General features: G+C 38.8%; 1 protein-coding gene across 6 annotated transcripts in view; it reads left to right on the top strand.

The window, feature by feature from the left end:
• The window catches only part of GRIA4 (glutamate ionotropic receptor AMPA type subunit 4), a 459907-nt gene that overhangs the window by 345939 nt on the left and 92799 nt on the right, over window positions 1-21169 (top strand). For 3 of the 6 annotated variants that reach the window (XM_027095677.1, XM_027095678.1, XM_027095682.1), the window contains exon 5: window positions 305-337. In XM_027095677.1, coding sequence (XP_026951478.1) covers window positions 305-337 — 33 coding nt within the window. Of the gene's footprint in view, window positions 1-304; window positions 338-20472; window positions 20493-21169 lie in introns of all 6 variants that reach the window. The other 3 variants (XM_027095680.1, XM_027095679.1, XM_027095681.1) reach the window with 2 other exon arrangements.

Below are 21169 nucleotides of genomic sequence, written 5' to 3'. Positions count from 1 at the left end.
TTTTTTTTTTTTTTTTTTGCGGTATGCGGGCCTCTCACTGTTGTGGCCTCTCCCGTTGTGGAGCACAGGCTCCGGACGTGCAGGCTCAGCGGCCATGGCTCACAGGCCCAGCCGCTCCGCGGCATGTGGGATCTTCCCAGACCAGGACACGAACCCGTGTCCCCTGCATCGTCAGATGGACTCTCAACCACTGCACCGCCAGGGAAGCCCTTCTACCCATTTTTTAAGTGGTTTGTTTGTTTTTTTAGTGTTGAGTTGTATCAGCTATCTGTATATTTTGAATATTAGCCATTTCTGGTCATAGCATTTGTAAGTATTTTCTCTCATTCAGAAGGTTGTCTTTTTGTTTTATTGATGGTTTCCTTTGCTGTCAGAAGCTTTTAAGTTCAATTAGTCTGTATTTGTTTATTTTTGCTTTTGCTTACTTTGTCTTAGGAGATGGGCCCCCCAAAATATTGTTGTGATTTATGTCATAGAGTGGTCTGCCTGTATTTTCTTTCAGGAGTTGAATTCGTTTGCTAATATTTTGTTGAGGAATTTTGCATCTATATTCATCAGAGATATTGGCTGTAATTTTCTTTTTTTGTAGTAACTTTGTCTGGTTTGGGTATCAGTGTAATGGTGGCCTTGTAGAATGAATTTGGATGTACTTCCTACTCTTCAATTTTTTGGTTTTCAGTCTTTATGTCTTTAATCCATTTTGAGTTTATTTTCATATACAATGTGAGAAAATGTTCTAGTTTCATTATTTTATACGTGTAACTGTGCAGTTTTCCCCAGCACCATTATTGAAGTGACTGTCTTTTTCCCATTTTATACTCTTGCTTCCTTTGTTGTACATTAATTGACCATAAGTTTGTGGAATTATTTCTGGGCCCTATTCTTATCCATTGATCTATGTGTCTATTTCTGTGCCAGTACCATACTGTTTTGATTACTTCATCTTTGTATTTTAGTCTGAAGTCAGGTAGTGTGATACTTTCAGGTTTCTTCTTTTTTCTCAAGATGGCTTTGGTTATTCAGAGTCTTTCGTGGTTCCTTATTAATTTAAGGATTCCTTAAATAAGGTGGTTCCTTAATAAATCCTTATTTATTAAGGATTTCGTGGTTCCTTAATAAATAAATAATAAATAATAAATAAATAATAAATAAATAAATAAATAATAAATAAATAAATAAAAAGTCTTTCGTGGTTCCTTAATAAATCCTTATTAATTTAAGGATTATTTATTGTAGTTCTGTGAAAAATGTCATTATATTTTGATAGGGATTGCATTAAATTTGTTGATTGCATTGGGTAGTGTGTTCATTTTAACAATGGTAATTTTTCCAAGTCATGAATTTGAAATATCTTTTCATTTCTTTATATCACCTTCCATTTCCTTCATTAGCATCTTACAGTTTTCTGAGTATAGGTCTTTCACTTCCTGGTTAAGTTTATTCCTACGTATTCTATTATTTTTGTTGCAATTTTAAATGGGATTATTTGCTTGTTTGTTTTCTGAAATTTAATTATTAGTGTAAAGAAATGGAACAGATTTCTGTATATTAATCTTGTATTCTACAACTTCCATGAATTCATTTATTAGTTCTAATAGTTTTTTAGTGGGAACTTTAGGGTTTTGTATATATAGTTTCATAGCATCTACATATAGTGACTATTTTACTTCTTCCCTTCCAATGTGGATGCCTTTTATTGATTGCTGTGGCTAGGATGTCCAACACTTTTAAATAGGAGTTGAGAGTAAGTATCTTTGTCCTATTCCAGATATTAGAGGAAAAGCTTTTACTTTTTCACCACTGAATATGATATTAGCTCTTGTATGATCATATATGGCCTTCATTATTTTCAGATAAATTACCTCCATAGCAAATTAATCATTAATGGATACCAAATTTCTCAAAAAAAATGTTCTGAGTCTATTGGGATGATCATGTGATTTTTATCCTTCCTTGTGTTAATATGGTAAATCGTATCTATTGACCTGTGAATATTGAGCCATCCTTGCATCTCTGAAATAAATTCCACTTGATCATGTTATATGATCCTTTTTATATATTGTTGAATTCGGTTTGCTAATATTTTGTTGAGGAATTTTGTATCTATATTCATCAAAGATATTGGCTGTAATTTTCTTTTTTTGTAGTAACTTTAATTTGGGTATCAGTGTAATGTTGGCCTTGTAGAATGAGTTTGGCTGTATTTCCTACTCTTCAATTTTTTGGAATAATTTGAGAAGGAAAGGTATTAACTCTTCTTTTCATGTTTGGTAGAATTCCCCTGTGATGCAGTTTTGTCCTGGACTTTTTTGTTTCCTGGGAGTTTTTTGATTACTATTCAATTTCACTACTAGTGATTGGCCGGTTCATATTGTCTGTTTCCTCCTGATTCACTCTTGGATTATATGTATTTAGAAATTTATCCATATCTTCTAGGTTGTCCAATGTTGACATATAAATGTTCATAGTATTCTTTTATGATTCTTTTATCTCTATGATATTAGTTGTAATTTCTCCTCATTTCTTTTTTGTTTATTTAGGTCCTGTCTTTTATTTTTTCTTGATAAGCCTGTCTAAATGCTTATCAATTTTGATTTCTTTTTCCAAAAAATATCTTTTCATTTTATTAATCTTTTTTATTGTTTCTTGGGTCTTTATTTTATTTGTTTTCTCTCTAATCTTTATTATTAGCACCCTCAGCTGACTTTGGGCTCTCTTTGTTCTTTTTCTAATTACTTTAGATAGTAGGTTAGGTTGTTAATTTGAGAGTTTTCTTGAAGTAAGCCTGTATTGTTATAAGCTTCCCTCTTAGAGTCATTAAACAAGGATTTATGGAGAGAGGTCAAGATGGCATGTTAGGAGGACCTGGGTTTCACCTCTCCCAACAAGTACATCAAGAATACATCTACAAGTGGAACAATTCTCACAGGACACCTGCTGAACACTAGCAGAGGACCTCAGATACCTAAAAGGGCAAGAAAAATTCCTCACATAACTGGGTAGGCTGAAGGAGAGAAAGGGGAGATAAAGAAAAGAGGAAACGGATAGGGCCCTCATCCCTGGGGGAGAGCTGAAGGAGAGGAGAGGTTACTGCACCCAGGGAGGCCCCCTTACCAGCAGCAAGATCAGCTGAAATGGTGAGGAGGTCTTCAGAGGTTATTGGATGAAAGTGCAGCAGCCAGTCTGTGAGAGGCAGGACAGAGCAAGACTTGCACGGACAGTCTGTGCCACAGCCCTGCAATCCCCAGCCTGAGGCAGGGTCTGAGTGCTGAAGTGTCAGATTAGGAGAGCGGACCTGTGGAGAGGACTGCTGTTGGCTGCATGGAGTCAGCCCAAAGGGACAAGAGTGAGGAGCTCTGCTGCGTGGAGACAGCCTGAGGGGACAGGAGTGAGGAGCTCCACAACTGGGAATGCTCCTGGAGGAAGCATGGACTGCCATTGAAGCAAGGCACCATTGTTGAGTGGTGTGCAAGGGGTGGGGCTGCCATCACGGCCTCGCTGCTCACATGCCAGCTCCTCCCTCCATAGGCACTGAGAGGGTCTTCCACCAGAGTGAACATTAATGCCTCAGTCATTGTTACCTTGCCTCCCTCATGCCTGAGTTAGCATGTGTGCCCCACTCTGTCACCACCTCCTGCCAACCCCTGTGTCCACAGGCACTAGAGGGGGATCCCAGCAGAGTGAGCACACAATCCCTAGTCATTGCCACCTTATCCCTCACCCCCCTAAGCAAGCATGCTTGCCCCCATCAGTCACTGCCTCTTGCCCCTTCCTCCTAAGCAACCAAGAGTACCTCAGTCAGCTGTTTCCTTCGCCCCCTGTTGCCTGGGTGGGGAGCAGACACCTGAGGGTGGTCCACATGCAAAGGAGGGGCCAAAACCAAAGCTGAGCCCGAGGGCCTATGTGACTAAGGAAGAGGAACTGAAATCTCTCCATGCAGCTGCACAAGCTGCAGATTAAATACCTGTGATCAGCTTGGTAAACGCTGCATCTGTGGAATATCTGAATGGAAAACAAGTCCTCCCACAACTGAGACCAGTCTTGTTTTAGCAGCTGTGGACTTTGGGGGCATGTACACGTGGGAGCTGGAGCAAGTCAGAGTCTGAGCTGCCCCCACAGTACCCACAGCAGATCCAGAGATTTACCAAGAGGGCCTCATGGGGCGGTAGAGGTTGGCTGTGGCTCACAGTGGGGCAAATGACACTGATAGTGGAGACACTAGGGAATTTGTTTTGTTTTGTTGTTTTATTTCTTTTTATTATTTTTTATTTTTAAAGAATTTTTAGTAAATTTTTTATTTTTCTATTTTTATTTTATTTTTTGTTTTGATTTTTGTTTGATGTTGCTTTGGTTTTTTGTTTCTTTATTGTTTCTATTTTTTTCTATTTTCCTTTGTTGTCTTTTTGTGTGTCTGGTTTTTGTTTTCTTTACTTTTTTGTTTCTTTTTTGTTTGTTTGTTTGGTTTGGTTTTTATTGTTTGTCTTATTTTCTGTTTGCTTGCTTTCTTTTCTTTTTTTTGCCATGTTGGATGGCTTGTGGGGTCTTGGTTCCCCAACCAGGGGTCGAACCTGAGCCCTGTGGTGGGGGTGCCAAGTCCTGGCTGCTGGATGCCCAGAGAATTCCTGGCCCCAGAGAATATTAATATGTGTGAGCTCTCCCAGCATTCCTCACCTTGGCACCAAGACCCACCTCCATGCAATAGCCTGCAAGTTACAGTGCTGGATCCCTCAGACCAAACAACCAGCAAGACAGGACAGAAACCCACCAATCAGCAGACAGACTGCCTAAAGTTATATTAAGCTCACAGACACGCCAAAACACACCCCTTGACACAGCCCTGCCAACCAGAGGGACAAGACCCATCTCCACCCACCAGAGCGCAGGCACCAGTCCCTCCCAAAAGGAAGCCTACACAAGGCTCTGGACCAAACTCACCCACCAGGGGACAGAAACAAGAGGAACTACAACCCTGCAAAGGAAACCACAAACACAATAAGTTAAACAAAAAGAGACAACAAAGAAATATGTTGCAGACGAAGGAGCAATCCAAAAACTTACAAGAGCAACTAAATGAAGAGGAGACAGGCAATAAACATGAAAAAGAATTCAGAGTAATAATAGGAAAGATGACCCAAGATCTCAGAAAAAGAATGGAGGCATGGATCCAGAAGATACAAAAATGTTTAAGAAGGACATAGAAGAACTAAAGAACAAACAAACAGTGATGAACAATACAATAACTGAAATGAAAAATACATTAGAAGGAAGCAATGGCAGAATAACTGAGGCAGCAGAAAGAATAAGGAAGCTGGAAGACAGAATAGTGGAGAATAGTGGAAATCACTGACACAGAAGACAGTAAAGAAAAAGAATGAAAAGAAATGAGGACAGTATTAGAGACCTCTGGCACAACATCAAATGCACAAACATTCAAATTATAAACATCCCAGAAGAAGAAGAGAAAGTGTCTGAAAAAAACATTTGAAGAGATTATATTCAAAAACTTCCCTAACATGGGAAAGGAAATAGTCACCCAAGTCGAGGAAGTGCAGAGAATCCCATCTATGATAAGCCAAAGGAGAAACACACTGAGATACATATTAATCAAACTAACAAAAATTAAATACAAAGGAAAAAATCAAAAGCAGCAATGGAAAAGCAACAAATAACATACAAGGGAATCCCCATAAGGTTGACAGCTGATTATCCAGCAGAAACTCCGCAGGCCAGAAGGAGTGGCATGATATATTTAAAGTGATAAAAGAGAAAAACCTACAACCAAGAATACTCTAACTAGTAAGGCTCTCATTCAGATTCGATGGAGAAATAAAAAACTTTACAGACAAACGAAACTAATGAATTCAGCACTGCAAAACCAGCTTTACAACAAATGCTAAAGGAATTTCTCTAGGCAGAAAACACAAGAGAAGGAAATGACCAGCAAAAACAAACCCAAAACAATTAAGAAAATGGCAATAAGAACATACATAATGATAATTACCTTAAATGTAAATGGATTAAATGCTCCAACCAAAAGATGCACACTGGCTGAATGGATACAAAAACAAACCTGTATATATGCTGTCTACAAGAGACCCACTTCAGACCTAGGGACAAATACAGACTGAAAGTAAGAAGATGGAAAAAGACATTTCATGCAAATCAAAAGAAAACTGGAGTAGCAATAGTCATATCAGACAAAATAGACTTTAAAATAAAGACTGTTACAAGAGACAAGGAAAGACATCACGTCAAGGGAGCAATCCAAGAAGAAGACATAACAATTGTAAATATATATGTACCCAACATAGGACCACCTCAATATAAAGGCAAATGCTAGCAGTCATAAAAGGGAAAATCAACAGTAACACAATAATCGTAAGGGACTTCAACACCCCACTTACACCCATGGATAGATCATTCAGACAGAAAATTAATAAATGGGGAGACATTCAAGATGGCAGAGGAGTAAGATGTGGAGATCATCTCCCTCTGCATAAATATATAAGAAATAGATCTACATCTGGAACAACTCCTATAGAACACCTACTGAATGCTGGCAGAAGACCTCTGACTTCCCAAAAGGCAAGAAACTTGCCATGTACCTGGGTAGGGCAAAAGGAGAAAGAAATAAACAGAGCCAAAAGAATAAGGATGGGAACTGCACTTCTGGGAGAAAGCTGTGAAGGAGGAAAAGTTTCCACACACTAGGAAGCCCCTTCACTGGCAGAGACAGGGGGTGGGCAGGGGCAAAGCTTCAGAGCCATGGAGGAGAATGCAGCAACAGGGGTGCACAGGGCAAAGTGGAGAGATTCCCACACAGAGGATCAGTGCTGACCAGCACTCACCAGCCTGAGAGGCTTGTCTGCTCACCCACCAGGGCGGGTGGGGGCTGGGAGCTGAGGCTTGGGTGTTGGAGGTCAGATCCCGGGGAGAGTACTGGGGTTGGCTGCATGAACACAGCCTGAGAGGAGCTAGTGCACCACAGCTAGCTGGAAGGGAGCCTGTGAAAATGTCTGGAACTGCCTAAGAGGCAAGAAACCATTGTTTTGGGGTGCACTAGGAGAGGGGATTCAGATGACCACCTAAACGAGCTCCAGAGATGTGCACGAGCCATGGCTATCAGCGCAGACACCAGACACAGGCATGAAATGTTAACTCTGTTGCCGCAGCCACCAGGAAGCCTGTGTGCAAGTACAGGTCATTATCCACAGCTCCCCTCCTGGGAGCCTCTGCAGCCCACCACTGCCAAGGTCCCATGATCCAGGGACAACATCCTCAGGAGAACACATAGCGCACCTCAGGCTGTTGCAACATCACACCGGCCTCTGCCACCTCAAGTTCACCTCGCATTCCATACCCCTCCCTCCCCCTGGCCTGATTAAGCCAGAGCCCCCTAATCAGCTGCTACCTTAATCCCATCCTGTCTAAGTGAAGAAGAGTCACCCTTAGGTGACCTCCATGGAGAGGTGGGGCCAAATCCAAAGCTGAACCCCAGGAGCTGTGCAAACAAAGACGAGAAAGGGAAATTTCTCCCAGCAGCCTAAGGGACAGCAGATTAAATCTCCACAATCAACTTGATGTACACTGCATCACTGGATACCTGAATAGACAATGAATCATCCCAAAATTGAGGTGGTGGACTTTGGGAGCAGCTGTAGATTTGGGGTTTGTATTCTGCATCTAATTTGTTTCTGGTTTTATGTTTATCGTAGTTTAGTATTTAGAGTTTATTATCATTGGTAGATTTGTTTATTGATTTGGTTGCTCTCTTCCTTTTTTTTTATATATAGATTTTTTTTCCTTTTCCTCTTTTTGTGAATGTGAATTTGTATGCTTCTCTGTGTGATTTTGTATGTATAGCTTTGCTTTTACCATTTGTCCTAAGGTTCTGTCTGTCGGTTTCCTTTTTTTTTTTAGTATAATTTTTAGGGTTTGTTATCATTGGTGGATCTGTTTATTTGTTTAGTTGCTCTCTTCTTTCTTCTTTTTTATGCTTTTTTAACTTTTTAAATTAAAAAAATTATTTTAATAAATTTATTTTGTTTTATTTTTCTCCTTCTTTCTTTTTTCCTCCCTTTTCTTCTGAGCTGCATGGTTGACAGGGTCTTGGTGCTCCAGCTGGGTGTCAGGTCTGTGCCACTGATGTGGGAGAGCTGCATTTAGGACATTCATCCACCGGAGACCTCCCAGCTCCAAGTAATAGAAAATGGAGAAAGCTCTCCCAGAGATCTCCATCTCAAGGCTAGAGCCAGCTCCACTCAAGGAACAGCAAGCTACAGTGCTGGAGAGCCCATGCCACACAACTAGCAAGAGAGGAACACAACCCCACCCATTAGCAAAGAGGCTGCCAAAAATCATAATAATGTCACAGACACACCACCAGACGTGGTCCTGCCCACCAGAAAGACAAGATCCAGTCTCATCCACCAGAACACAGGCACCAGTTCCCCTCTAGCAGGAAACCACTGAAACAACCTTAGCCACTGGAGGCAGACACAAAAAACAATGGGAATTACAAACCTGCAGCCTGTGGAAAGGAGACCCCAAAGACAGTAAGTTAACCAAAATGAGAAGACAGAGAAACACACAACAGATGAAGGAGTAAGGAAAATCCCACCAGACCATACAAATGAAGAGGAAATAGGCAGTCTACCTGAAAAAGAATTCAGAGTAATGATAGTAAAGATGATACAAAATCTTGGAAATAGAATGGAGAACATACAAGAAATGTTTAACAAGGACCAAGAAGAATTAAAGAGCAAACAAACAATGATGAATGACACAATAAATGAAATTAAAAATTCTCTAGAAGGAATCAATAGCAGAATAACTGAGACAGAAGAACAGATAAGTGACTGGGAAGATAAAATAGTGGAAATAACTACCACAGAGCAGAATAAAGGCAAAAGAATTGAGGACAGTTTCAGAGACCTCTGGGACAACATTGAAAGCACCAACATTAAAATTATAGGGGTCTCAAAGAAGAGAAAAAGAAAGGAACTGAGAGAATATTTGAAGAGATTATACATGAAAACTTCCCTAATATGGGAAAGGAAACAGTTAATCAAGTCCAAAAAGCACAGAGAGCCCCATACAGGATAAATCCAAGGAGAAACACATCAAGACCCATATTAATCAAACTATCAAAAATTAAATACAGAGAAAAAATGTTAAAAGCAGCAAGGGGGCTTCCCTGGTGGCGCAGTAGTTGAGAGTCCACCTGCCAATGCAGGGGATGCATGTTTGTTCCCCCTTCTGGGAGGATCCCGCATGCCACGGAGCGGCTGGGCCTGTGAGCCATGGTCGCTGAGCCTGCATGTCCGGAGCCTGTGCCCTGCAATGGGAGAAGCCACAACAGTGAGAGGCCCACGTAATGCAAAAAAAAAAAAAAAAAAGGAAATAAAACAAATAACATACAAGGGAATCCCCATAAAGTTAATAGCTGATCTTTCAGCACAAACTCTGCAAGCCAGAAGGAAGTGGCAGGACATACTTAAAGTGATGAAAGGGAAAAACCTACAACCAAGATCACTCCACCCAGCAAGGATCTCATTCAGATTCGATGGAGAAGTTTAAAACTTTACATACAAGCAAAAGCGATGAGAATTCAGCACCACCAAACCAGCTTTACAACAAATGCTAAAGGAACTTCACTAGGCAGGAAACACAAAAGAAGGAAAAGACCTACAATAACAGACCCAAAACAATTAAGAAAATGGGAATAGGAACATACATATCAATAACTACCTTAAATGTAAAAGGATTAAATGGTCCAATGAAAAGACATAGACTGGCTGAATGGATACAAAAACAAGACCCATATATATGCTGTCTACAACAGACCCACTTCAAACCTAGGGACCCATACAGCCTGAAAGTGAGGGGATGGAAAAAGATATTCCATGCAAATGGAAATTAAAAGAAAGCTGGAGTAGCAATTCTCATATCAGACAAAATAGACTTTAAAATAAAGACTATTGGGCTTCCCTGGTGGCGCAGTTGTTGAGAGTCTGCCTGCCAATGCAGGGGACACAGGTTCGTGCCCTGGTCCGGGAAGATCTCACATGCCGCGGAGCTGCTAGACCTGTGAGCCATGGCCGCTGAGCCTGTGCATCCGGAGCCTGTGCTCTGCAACGGGAGAGGCCACAACAGTGAGTGGCCCGCATACCGCAAAAAATAAAAATAAAAAAATAATAAAATAAAATAAAATAAAGATTATTACAAGAGACAATGAAGGACATTACATAATGATCAAGGAATCAATCCAAGAAGAAGATAAAACAATTGTAAATATTTATGCACCCAATATAGGAGCACCTCAATACATAAGGCAAATGCTAAGAGCCATAAAAGGGGAAATCGACAGTAACACAATCAGAGTAGAGGACGTTAACACCCCACTTCCACAACTGGACCAATCATCCAAACTGAAAATAAATAAGGAAACACACGCTTTACATGACACATTAAACAAGATGGACTTAATTGATATTTATAAGACATTTCATCCACATAAAACAGAATACACATTTTTCTCAAGTGCTGATGGAACATTCTCCAGGATAGATCATATCTTGGGTCACAAATCAAGCCTTGGGAAATTTAAGAAAATTGAAATCATACAAAGTATCTTTCCTGATACAATGTTATGAGACTAGATATCAATTACAGGAAAAAATCTGTAAAAAATACAAACACAAGGAGACTAAACAAAACACTACTAAGTAACCAAGAGATCACTGAAGAAATCAAAGAGGAAATCAAAAATACCTAGAAACAAATGAAAATGAAAACATGATGACACAAAACCTATAGGATGCAGCAATAGCAGTTCTAAGAAGGAAGTTTATAGCAATACAATCCTACCTCAGGAAACAAGAAACATCTCAAATAAACAACGTAACCTTACACATAAATCAATTGGAGAAAGAAGAACAACAAAAAAAAAAGCAGCCCAAAGTTCACAGAAGGAAAGAAATCATAAAGATCAGATCAGAAATAAATGAAAAAGAAATGAAGGAAACAATAGCAAAGATCAATAAAACTAAAAGGTGGTTGTTTGAGAAGATAAACAAAATTGATAAACCATTAGCCAGACTAATCAAGGAAAAAGGAGAAGACTCAAATCAATAGAATCAGAAATGAAAAAAAAAGAAGTAACAACTGACACAGCAGAAATACAAAGGATCGTGAGAGAGTACTACAAGCAACTAAATGCCAATAAAATGGACAACCTGGAAGAAATGGACAAATTCTTAGAAAAGCACTACCTTCCAAGACTGAACCAGGAAGAAATAGAAAATATAACCAGGTCAATCACAAGCACTGAAATTGAGACTGTGATTAAAAATCTTCCAACAAGTCTTCCCTGGTGGCGCATTGGTTGAGAGTCCGCCTGCCAATGCAGGGGACACGGGTTCGTGCCCCGGTCCAGGAAGATCCCACATGCCATGGAGTGGCTGGGCTCGTGAGCCATGGCCACTGAGCCTGCGTGTCCAGAGCCTGTGCTCCGCAATGGGAGAGGGCACAACAGTGAGAGGCCCATGTACCGCAAAAAAAAAAAAAAAAAAAAAATCTTCCAACAAGCAAAAGCCCAGGATGAATACTATCAAATATTTAGAGAGGAGATATCACCTATCTTCAAACTCTTCCAAAATATTGTAGAGGGAGGAACACTCCAAAACTCATTCTGATACCATCACCCTGATACCAAAATGAGACAAAGAGGTCACAAAGAAAGAATACTACAGGCGAATATCACTGATGAACATAGATACAAAAATCCTCAACAAAATGCTAGCAAACAGAATCCATCAACACATCAAAAAGATCATACACCATGATCAAGTGGGATTTAAATCAGGGATACAAGGATTTTTCAATATTCACATATCAATCCATGTGAAACACCACATCAACAAATTGAAGAATAAAAACCATATGATCAACTCAACAGATACAGAAAAAGCTTTCAACAAAATTCAAAACCCATTTATGATAAACATTCTCCAAAAAGTGGGCAGAGATGACCATATATGACAAACCCACAGCAAACATCATTCTCAATGGTGAAACACTGAAAGCAGGAACAAGACAAGGATTTCCACTCTCACCACTTTTATTCAGTATATTTTTGGAAGTCCTAGCCATAGCAATCAGAGAAGAAAAAGAAATAAAAGGCATTCAAATTGGAAAAGAAATAGTAAAACTGTTATTGTTTGCAGAAAACATGATACTATTAATAGAAAAACTTAAAGATGCAACCAGGAATCTGCTAGGGCTCATCAATGAATTTGGTAAAGTTGCAGGATACAAAATTAATGCACAGATATCTCTTGTATCCCTATACACTAGCAACAAAAGTTCAGAAATAGAAAGTAAGGAAACAACCCCATTTACCATCACATAAAAAAGAAAATACCTAGGAATAAACCTACCTAAGGAGGCAAAAGACCTGTACTCAGAAAACTATAAGATACTGATGAAAGAAATAAGAGATGGCACAAACAGATTGAGAGATATACCCTGTTCTTGAATGGAAGAATCAATATTTTCAAAATGACTATACTACCCAAAGCAATCTACAGATTCAATGCAATCCCTATCAAATTACCAATGGCATTTTTCACAGAACTAGAACAAAAAAATTTACAATCTGTATGGAAACACGAAAGACCTGGAATAGCCAAAGCAATCTTGAGAAAGAAAAACAGAGCTGAAGGAATCTGGCTCCCTGACTTCAGACTGTACTACAAACCAAAGTGATCAAGACAGTATGGTACTGGCACAAAAAAAGAAATATAGATCAATGGAACAGGATAAAAAGTCCAGAGATAAAAGCACACACTTATGGTCACCTAATCTATGACAAAAGAGGCAAGAATATACAGTGAAGAAAAGACAGCCTCTTCAATAAGTGGTGCTGGGAAAACTGGACAGCCATAAAAGAATGAAATTAGAACACACCCTAACACCATACAAAAAAAAAAACAACTCAAAATGGATTAAAGGCATATATGTTATGTAAGATACTATAGAACTCTTAGAGGAAAACATAGGCAGAACACTCTTTGACATAAATCGCAGGAAGTTTTTTTTTTTTGATCCACCTCCTATAGTAATGAAAACAAAAACAAAATAAACAAATGGGACCTAATAAAACTTAAACGTTTTGCACAGCAAAGAAACCATAAACAAAATGAAAAAACAACCCTCAGAATTGGAGAAAATATTTGTAAATGAAGCACCCAACAAGGGATTAATCTCCAAAATATACAAACAGCTCATATAGCTCAATATCAAAAAGACCAACAACCCAATCAAAAAATGATTGGGGGCTTCCCTGGTGGCGCAGTGGTTGAGAGTCCGCCTCCCGATGCGGCGGACGCGGGTTCGTGCCCCGGTCCGGGAGGATCCCGCGTGCCGCGGAGCGGCTGGGCCCGTGAGCCATGGCCGCTGGGCCTGCGCGTCCGGGGCCTGTGCTCCGCAACGGGAGAGATCACGGCAGTGAGAGGCCCGCGTACCACAAAAAAACAAACAACAAAAAAAAATGATTGGAAGATCTAAATAGACATTTAGAAATGTCTATTTCTAAATAGACATTTTCCCCCAAAGAAGACATACAGATGGTTAAAAAGCACATGAAAAGATGCTCAATATCATTAATTATTAGAGAAGGACAAATCAAAATCACAGTGAGGTATCACCTCACATCAGTCAGAATGGCCATCGTCAAAAAGTCTACAAACAATAAATTTGGAGAGGGTGTGCAGAAAAGGGAACCCTCCTACGCCATTGGTGGAAATGTAAACTGGTACAGCCACTATGGAAACAGTATGGAGGTTCCTTAAAAAACTAAAAATAGAGCTACCATATGATCCAGCAATCTCACTCCTTGGCCTATATCTGAAGAAAACCATAATTCAAAAAGTTAAATGCACCCCAGTGTTCATTGCAGTGCTATTTACAATAGCCAAGACATAGAAGCAACCTAAATGTCCACCAACAGAGGAATGGATTAAGATGATGTGGTACATATATACAGTGGAATATTACTCAGCTATATAAAAAGAACAAAATAATGCCATTTGCAGCATGTGGATGGACCTAGAGATTATCATTTTGAGTGAAGTAAGTCAGGCAGAGAAAGACAAATATCATATGATATCGTTTTTATGTGGAATCTTTAAAAAAGCCTCTAAATGAACTTACCTACAAAACAGAAATAGAGTTACAGATATAGAAAATAAACTGATTTTTACCAGGGGGTAAAGGGGGGCAGGATAAATTGGAAGATTGGGATTGACATATACACACTACTATATATAAAATAGATGACTAATAAGGACCTACTGTACAGCACAGGGAACTCCACCCAATACTGTGTAATAGCCTATATGGGAAAAGATTCTACAACAGAGTGGATATGTGTATGTTATAACAGATTTACTTTACTGTACACCTGAAACTAACACAAGATTGTAAATCAACTATACCCCAGTAAAATTTTTAAAAAATAAAAATAATTTTAAATTAAAATTTAAAAAAATAAAAATTTTTAAAAAATAAAAATTAAAAAACATTAACAATTAAAAGAAACTTTCCTCTTAGAACTGCTTTCACTGCATCCCATTGTTTTTGGAAATTTGTATTTTTATTTTCATTTGTCTCAAGGTATTTTCTGGTTTCCTCTTTGAATTCTTCATTGACACATTTGTTTTTAGTAACATATTATTTATTCAACATTTTTTTGTGTCTTTTCCATTTTTCTTCCTGTAATTGATAACTAGTTTCATACTGCTATGGTCAGAAAAAATGCTTGATATAATTTCTATTCTTTTAAATTTGTTGAGGCTTGTTTTGTGGCCTAGCATGTCATATATTCTGTAGAACATTCTGTGTACACTTGAGAAGAATGTGTATTCTTCTGCTTTGGTATGGAATGTCCTGTTGATATCTATTAAGTCCAACTTGTCTATCATTTATTTTACAATCTCTGTTGCACTAGTGATTTTCTGTCTGGATGACCTGTCTATTGATGTAAGTTGGGTGTTAAAGTTCCCTACTGTTTTTGTACTATTGTTGATTTCTTCCTTTATGCCTATTAGTAGTTGCTTTATATATTTAGGTGCTCCTATTTTAGGTGTGTGTATGTTAATGATTGCTATATCCTCTTCTTGTATCAATCCCTGTATCATTATATCATATCCTTCTTTGTCTTTTGGTATAGACTTTTTTGGAAACTCTGATTTGTCTGACATGAATATTGCTACTCCAGCTTTATTTGTCATTTCATGAATATATTTTCCATCCCCTCACTTTCAGTCTGTGTGTCTTTAGATCTGAAGTGTGTCTCTTATAGGCAGCATATAGATGGGTCTTGTTCTTTTATCAGCCATCCTAAGTCTTTTGATTGTAGTATTTTGTCCATTGACATTCAAAGTGAGTATTGATAGGTATGTACTTATTGCCATTTTGTTACTTGTTTTCTGCTTGTTTTGTAGTTCTCTGTTCTTTTCTTTTAGTTTCTTCCCTTGTGGTTTGATGATTTTCTTTTGTGGTATGCTAGTGTTTGGTTCTCTCTAGCTTTTGTGTATCTGTTGTAGATTTTTGATTTTTGGTTACCATCAAGTTCATAAATGCTGACCTCTAACTATATCTATTTGTTTTGAACTGATAGTCACTTATGTTCAAACATGTTATAAACCATCTACTTTTTTACTCCCCTCCCCCACATTTTGTGTTTTAGATGTCATATTTTACATCTTCATATCTATTTCTTCACTATTTGTTGTAGTTATAGTTGATTTTCCTTTTTTTTGTCTTTTAACCATTATACTAGCTTATTTAAGTGGTTAATCCACAGCGTTTACTATATATTTTTCTTTACTAGTGGGATTTTTTTTCCTATAAGTTCTTCTTGTTGTAGCCTTTTCTTTTCCACTTAGATATGCCCCTTTAACACTTCCTGTAAGGTTGATTTGGTATTGATGAACTCTTTTAGTTCTTGCTTGTCTGATAACTTCTTTAGCTCTCTTTTAATTCTGAATGATAATCTTGCCAGTTCGAGTATCGTAGGCTGTAGGTTTTTCCCTATTTAGCACTTTAAATATATCATGATTCTGCCTTCCTGACTGCAAAGTTTCTGCAGAAAAATCAGCTGATAGCCTTTTGGAGGTTCCCTTTTATGTGACTCTTTGTTTTTCTCTTGATGCCTTTAACGTTCTCTCTTTAGATTTTGCCATTTTAATTATAATATGTCCTTGTATGGTTCATCTTGTTTATGACGCTCTGTGCTTCCTGTACCTGGATATCTGTTTCCTTCTTCAGATTCGGGAAGTTTTCAGCCACAATATTATAAAATATATTTGCAATCATTTTCTCTCTCTCTTCTCCTTCTGGTTCCTTCTATTTTTCATTTCAGTTATTGTATTCTTCAGCTCTGAATGGTTCTTTTTTATATTTTTTAGTTCTTTGTTTAAATTCTCATTGTGTTCATCTATTCTTTTCCCATGTTCCATTACCATTTTTATCACTAACGTTTTGAACTCTTCATCTGGTAAATTATCTCTGTTCCATTAGTTGTTTTTTCAGGGTTTTTTCTTATTGTTCCATTTGGAACAAATTCCTCTTCCTTCTCATCTTGCTTAATTTTCTCTTTCTCTATAAAATTGGGTGACACAGCAACCCATCCTGATTTTCAAGGGGTGTCCTTGTGTGGGAACATCTCAATGCAGTCTATATGTGCCCGGTGGCTTTTGTGGGAGGTCTGGATCTGAAGTGATCATGTTTCATGTTTTCCCCATGCCAGAATGTACTGGCAGCTATCACTTTGACAGGAGATGGTGCTGATGATGGAGAGACTTCATCCAGAGCCAAGTGTGATCTGGGGCTTCTCCGATGCTTAGTGGCTATCACTGCCCTATCATGGGTGGTGTTGGGTCCCAAGTTGCTGGAGCAGATGCCCCAAGGTTCGGGTCAGAGCTGGTTCCATTTCCTCTAAGTGTGTGCCCTCCTCACTCCAAATAATGGCAATTTTGCCCCAGAGGGGAGCAGTGCTGGAGAAGAGGGACCAGAATAGGTACCAGGTGGGGGCTGGCACATGTGTTGGGACAGCCTTGGCACACCAGTCAGAGTTCCATATTGCTCCTGATCTGCCACCTTCACAAACACCAGTAATGGCCACATTTACCCCTTTCAGATGCCATGCCAACTCCATCCCCACCAATTGTGCACTCTCCTCAGCTATGGTAGTCTTTGCCCTAGTTGTGAGCAGCTGGAGCAAGAGAGGCTGGAGGAGGTGTTCACTGTAGACCAGGGCACATGCTGGGGCAGTCATGGGTAACTGGCCAGAGTTCCAGGCTGTTTCAATTTGCTTCTTCTTCCTTGTTCCCACAGGTAAACAAGTGTGTTTGTGTTCTTCATGAGCAGTCTATGTTTCTTACAGGCCTACTGTTAGTGCCACTGGTTTCCAAATCAGCTAAGGGGATTCATCTTCCCAGTGTTGGACCCCAGGGCTAGGGTGCCCAAAATATGTGGGTATATGTATGTTTTATTTACACATCTAGAGGTACTGGTGAAAGCATATTGTATCTCAATCAATTAAGCTCTGTTCTAGAAATTTCAAAGAAAATTAGATACAGGAAAACTGTCTATCTGGTGGTTCAATGTAGTCTGTTTTTCAGATTTAAATAAGAAAATTACTTGCCTACTTTGCCCTTGCACTTTCTCTTTTCCAGTTTGTTCACTTTGCTCCCTGTTATTTTTCAAAGACATGTATGATTATTTCATTCCCCTGCTTAAATTATTTTCATTGGCTCCAGGCTGTAAATTCAGTAAAAGAATTCATGCTCTTCATAAAAGGGAAAGACCCCTTGGTCTTTCCAACTCTACCTGCTTCCATCTCATCCTGCCACTGACTTCTTGCATTTCTCTCAAAATGACATACTGCAATTGCACCCATTGTTACCATCTCCTATCAGAGTAAGCATTCTAAATCTAAGTACCACACTACTAAAATCCTTTAGGATAAAGTATTACACTACTTACCTTAATGTACAAAGCTCTTTAAGATTTATCCCTGCTTAACCCAAGAGCCTCTCTCCCACTCCACCCTATATGTGTCCCTTCCTAAAACCAAATTAATTCCCAGACCTAATGTTGCTTTTATGTTTGCAGCTTTAGCTTATGCTGTTTTCTACACCAGGAAGCACTTACCCCACCCAGTCTTAATTAACAGTTACTTCTTTTAGAAAGCTGTCCTTATATACCTAATCAGATAGCCACTCTTCTGGGTTCACAAATCACCCTGTACACTAATAGTACAGAATGCATTCATTGTTTTCCTTTATGAAATCATTTTTTATACTTCCTCTGTGCCAGGTATTGTCCAACTTCCTGTAGCCTAGCGGCAAATGAAACATTAGCACCTCACAAGATCATTAAGGGCAGGAACAATGTCTTTTTTGACCTTGTAAAAAGGGCCATTATCCTTACTCTTTATGTGTTGAATGGCTTTTTATCCTCCAGCACCCAGCTTATGTCACTGCATTTATTTTGTTACTATAATTTTTCAAATTAATCCTCAAAATAGATAAACATAGATCAGAAAATGGGGTTCAGTATAATTTACCCAAGATCACACACATCTAAGTCTCAAAATCAAGATTGAAGCTCTGTGCTGTCTAGTTGCAAAGAATAAATAAATTCAAATAAATAAATAAACTCAAGATTAGTAAATAAGTTATATAGCCACAAAGTGACCATTAATTTAAGCATTTCCTATACCACCCTTAAGGGGAAATTTGACCTTACAAACATTCTCTGTATTTATATTCAGAGCATTCTTCATCTCTCCTCCAGCAGTCAGATGATTTAAATATGGCCAACAGTAGCAATAAGGAACTGTTGATGTTTGTTCCAAGGCAATTTCCTTCAAGGCACATTCTTAAAATCTATCATTTAAAATTTACTATCACATCTAGGAAAACACCTGGCTCTGTCATAAAGTAGTATAAAATTATAGAATGTTCAGAATATATCATTAAAAATTAACAGAATCTATTCCTTACCTATTCCACACCACCACACACAGACACCCACATGCACACACCATTCATGCTTCATTTAGAATGTAAGGAAATTAATATACAGAGAGGAAAGTGATGTCCACATTTAGGTGTCTGGTTAGTAAGAATGGAGACTAAAACTCAATTTTTGAAATTTGGAGTCTAGCAAGTTTTTACTCAAGTGCAATGACCCCAGTTAAAGATTCCATTAATTTGGAGACATTATTTTACTTTTTGCTTGGTGCTTCCTATATTTTTCAACTTTTCTGCATTGAGCATGTCTGACTCCACCATCTATCTACATGATCATCAAAACCGCATCCTTTAAGTCAATTTTTAACCTAATTTTTGTTTTTTTGTTTTTTTGCGGTATGTGGGCCTCTCACTGTTGTGGTCTCTCCCATTGCGGAGCAACAGGCTCCGGACGCTCAGGCTCAGCAGCCATGGCTCACGGGCGCAGCCGCTCCGCGGCGTGAGGGATCTTCCCGGACTGCGACACGAACCCGTGTCCCCTGAATCGGCAGGCGGACTCTCAACCACTGCGCCACCAGGGAAGCCCTAACCTAATTTTTTTTTTTTTTAATAGACTTTTTTTTTTTTTTTTTCCTCCTTTTCCCTTTTTCCTTTCTGCGGCACGCGGGCCCCTCACTGCTGCGGCCTCTCGCGTTGTGGAGCACAGGCTCCAGACGCACAGGCTCAGCGGCCATGGCCCACGGGCCCAGCCGCTCCGCGGCACGTGGGATCCTCCCGGACCGGGGCACGAACCCGCGTCCCCTGCATCGGCAGGCAGACTCTCAACCACTGCGCCACCAGGGAAGCCCCCCTAACCTAATTTTTAAAAGGTGTTAAGACAGAATCTTTCTCATTCTATTTAAGGTTCCTTCTTTTTAACTGCACCCGAGCTGTCTCAGTATGATTTAGTCAACCTGTGAACCTGAAATTCAAAACAGCAGAAATGTTATCTTAATTAGAAAAAACATAAAATAAGTATTTATAAAATACCTATGATGTGATGGATGTATATAGATTTACATCAGTAATCATCAAGATATCTGAAGTTCTATAATTTATTAATTTCACTTTCCCCCTTATTCCCAGAGGATGTATGAACTCTAAGTGAAAATTAAAAGGAAAACCAAGTTGGAAATTAATATTTTATTAGGATGTCACTGACCATTGTGAAATGCAAGCATTGTTGAATAGCCCATTTCAACAAGCCGAAGGCCTCTACCCTGGTTTCCCCTCTGCCTGTGGGACATTATTTACTTAGTTACTTAGCCACTGACCACCTCCCCTCACTGCCCCAGGACTGTAGAGTTACAATTTTATTACAGTGTTTCTCAGAACTTTCAGTTCCACAATATTCTCTGGGTAAAAACTGAAATCTAAACAGTCACCAAAGTAACCGTTTCCAAGAAAACTGCTTCACAATCTAGATCCTATCAATTTGCTGTATAAAATTATTTTAAAATATATGAAGGAAAAAATATTGCCTGTACTCAGACATAGCTAAAATTAACTGAGCCACCCACCATTCTTTCAGATCATAACTAAAAGGAGCTTGTAATCAGATGTGGTAATATTTTCACCTTTACCTTCAGCATAGCAGCAGAATGGAATCAGAGAGATGTGAACTGTTATTTATCAGTTAGACTTTACATCAGATGACTTTTCTGAAGGCTGCAGTTTTTTGCCTGTGTGTATTGCAGCTGTGGGATAACTCTATCAAAGAAAACTTGGCAGGCCTTTTATTTCAGCCACTGCTAAAATAAAATAAAATGTCATCAATTAGCAGCTAATGCAATAGTTGAATCACTGTGTCTTTTAGAAAATTGAAATTATTTTCCTGCCTCTGTCTGCCTTATCTTCTCATAGAAACAAACAAATGTTCAACTGACATTTTACTAGCTAGAAATTGACAAACAGTGTTTTTCCAATTTCAAAAACATGGATTTAATTTCTGGTGTCTAGTTTCTTTCCCAGTGAAATGAGAATATTACTGATGAACTGTCAAATTAGCTAGGATATAATAAGCATGCAATAAATATTTGTTGAATGAATTAATTAATAATATCTATTATTTACTGAATTTAAACCAG

The sequence above is a fragment of the Aethalodelphis obliquidens genome, unplaced genomic scaffold (assembly GCF_003676395.1).
Source record: "Aethalodelphis obliquidens isolate GAN/ISIS:26980383/991018 unplaced genomic scaffold, ASM367639v1 scaffold93, whole genome shotgun sequence".
NCBI lineage: Eukaryota > Metazoa > Chordata > Mammalia > Artiodactyla > Delphinidae > Aethalodelphis > Aethalodelphis obliquidens.
Note: the sequence above shows the minus strand (reverse complement) of the source record. Positions and strands in the feature narration are given on the sequence as shown.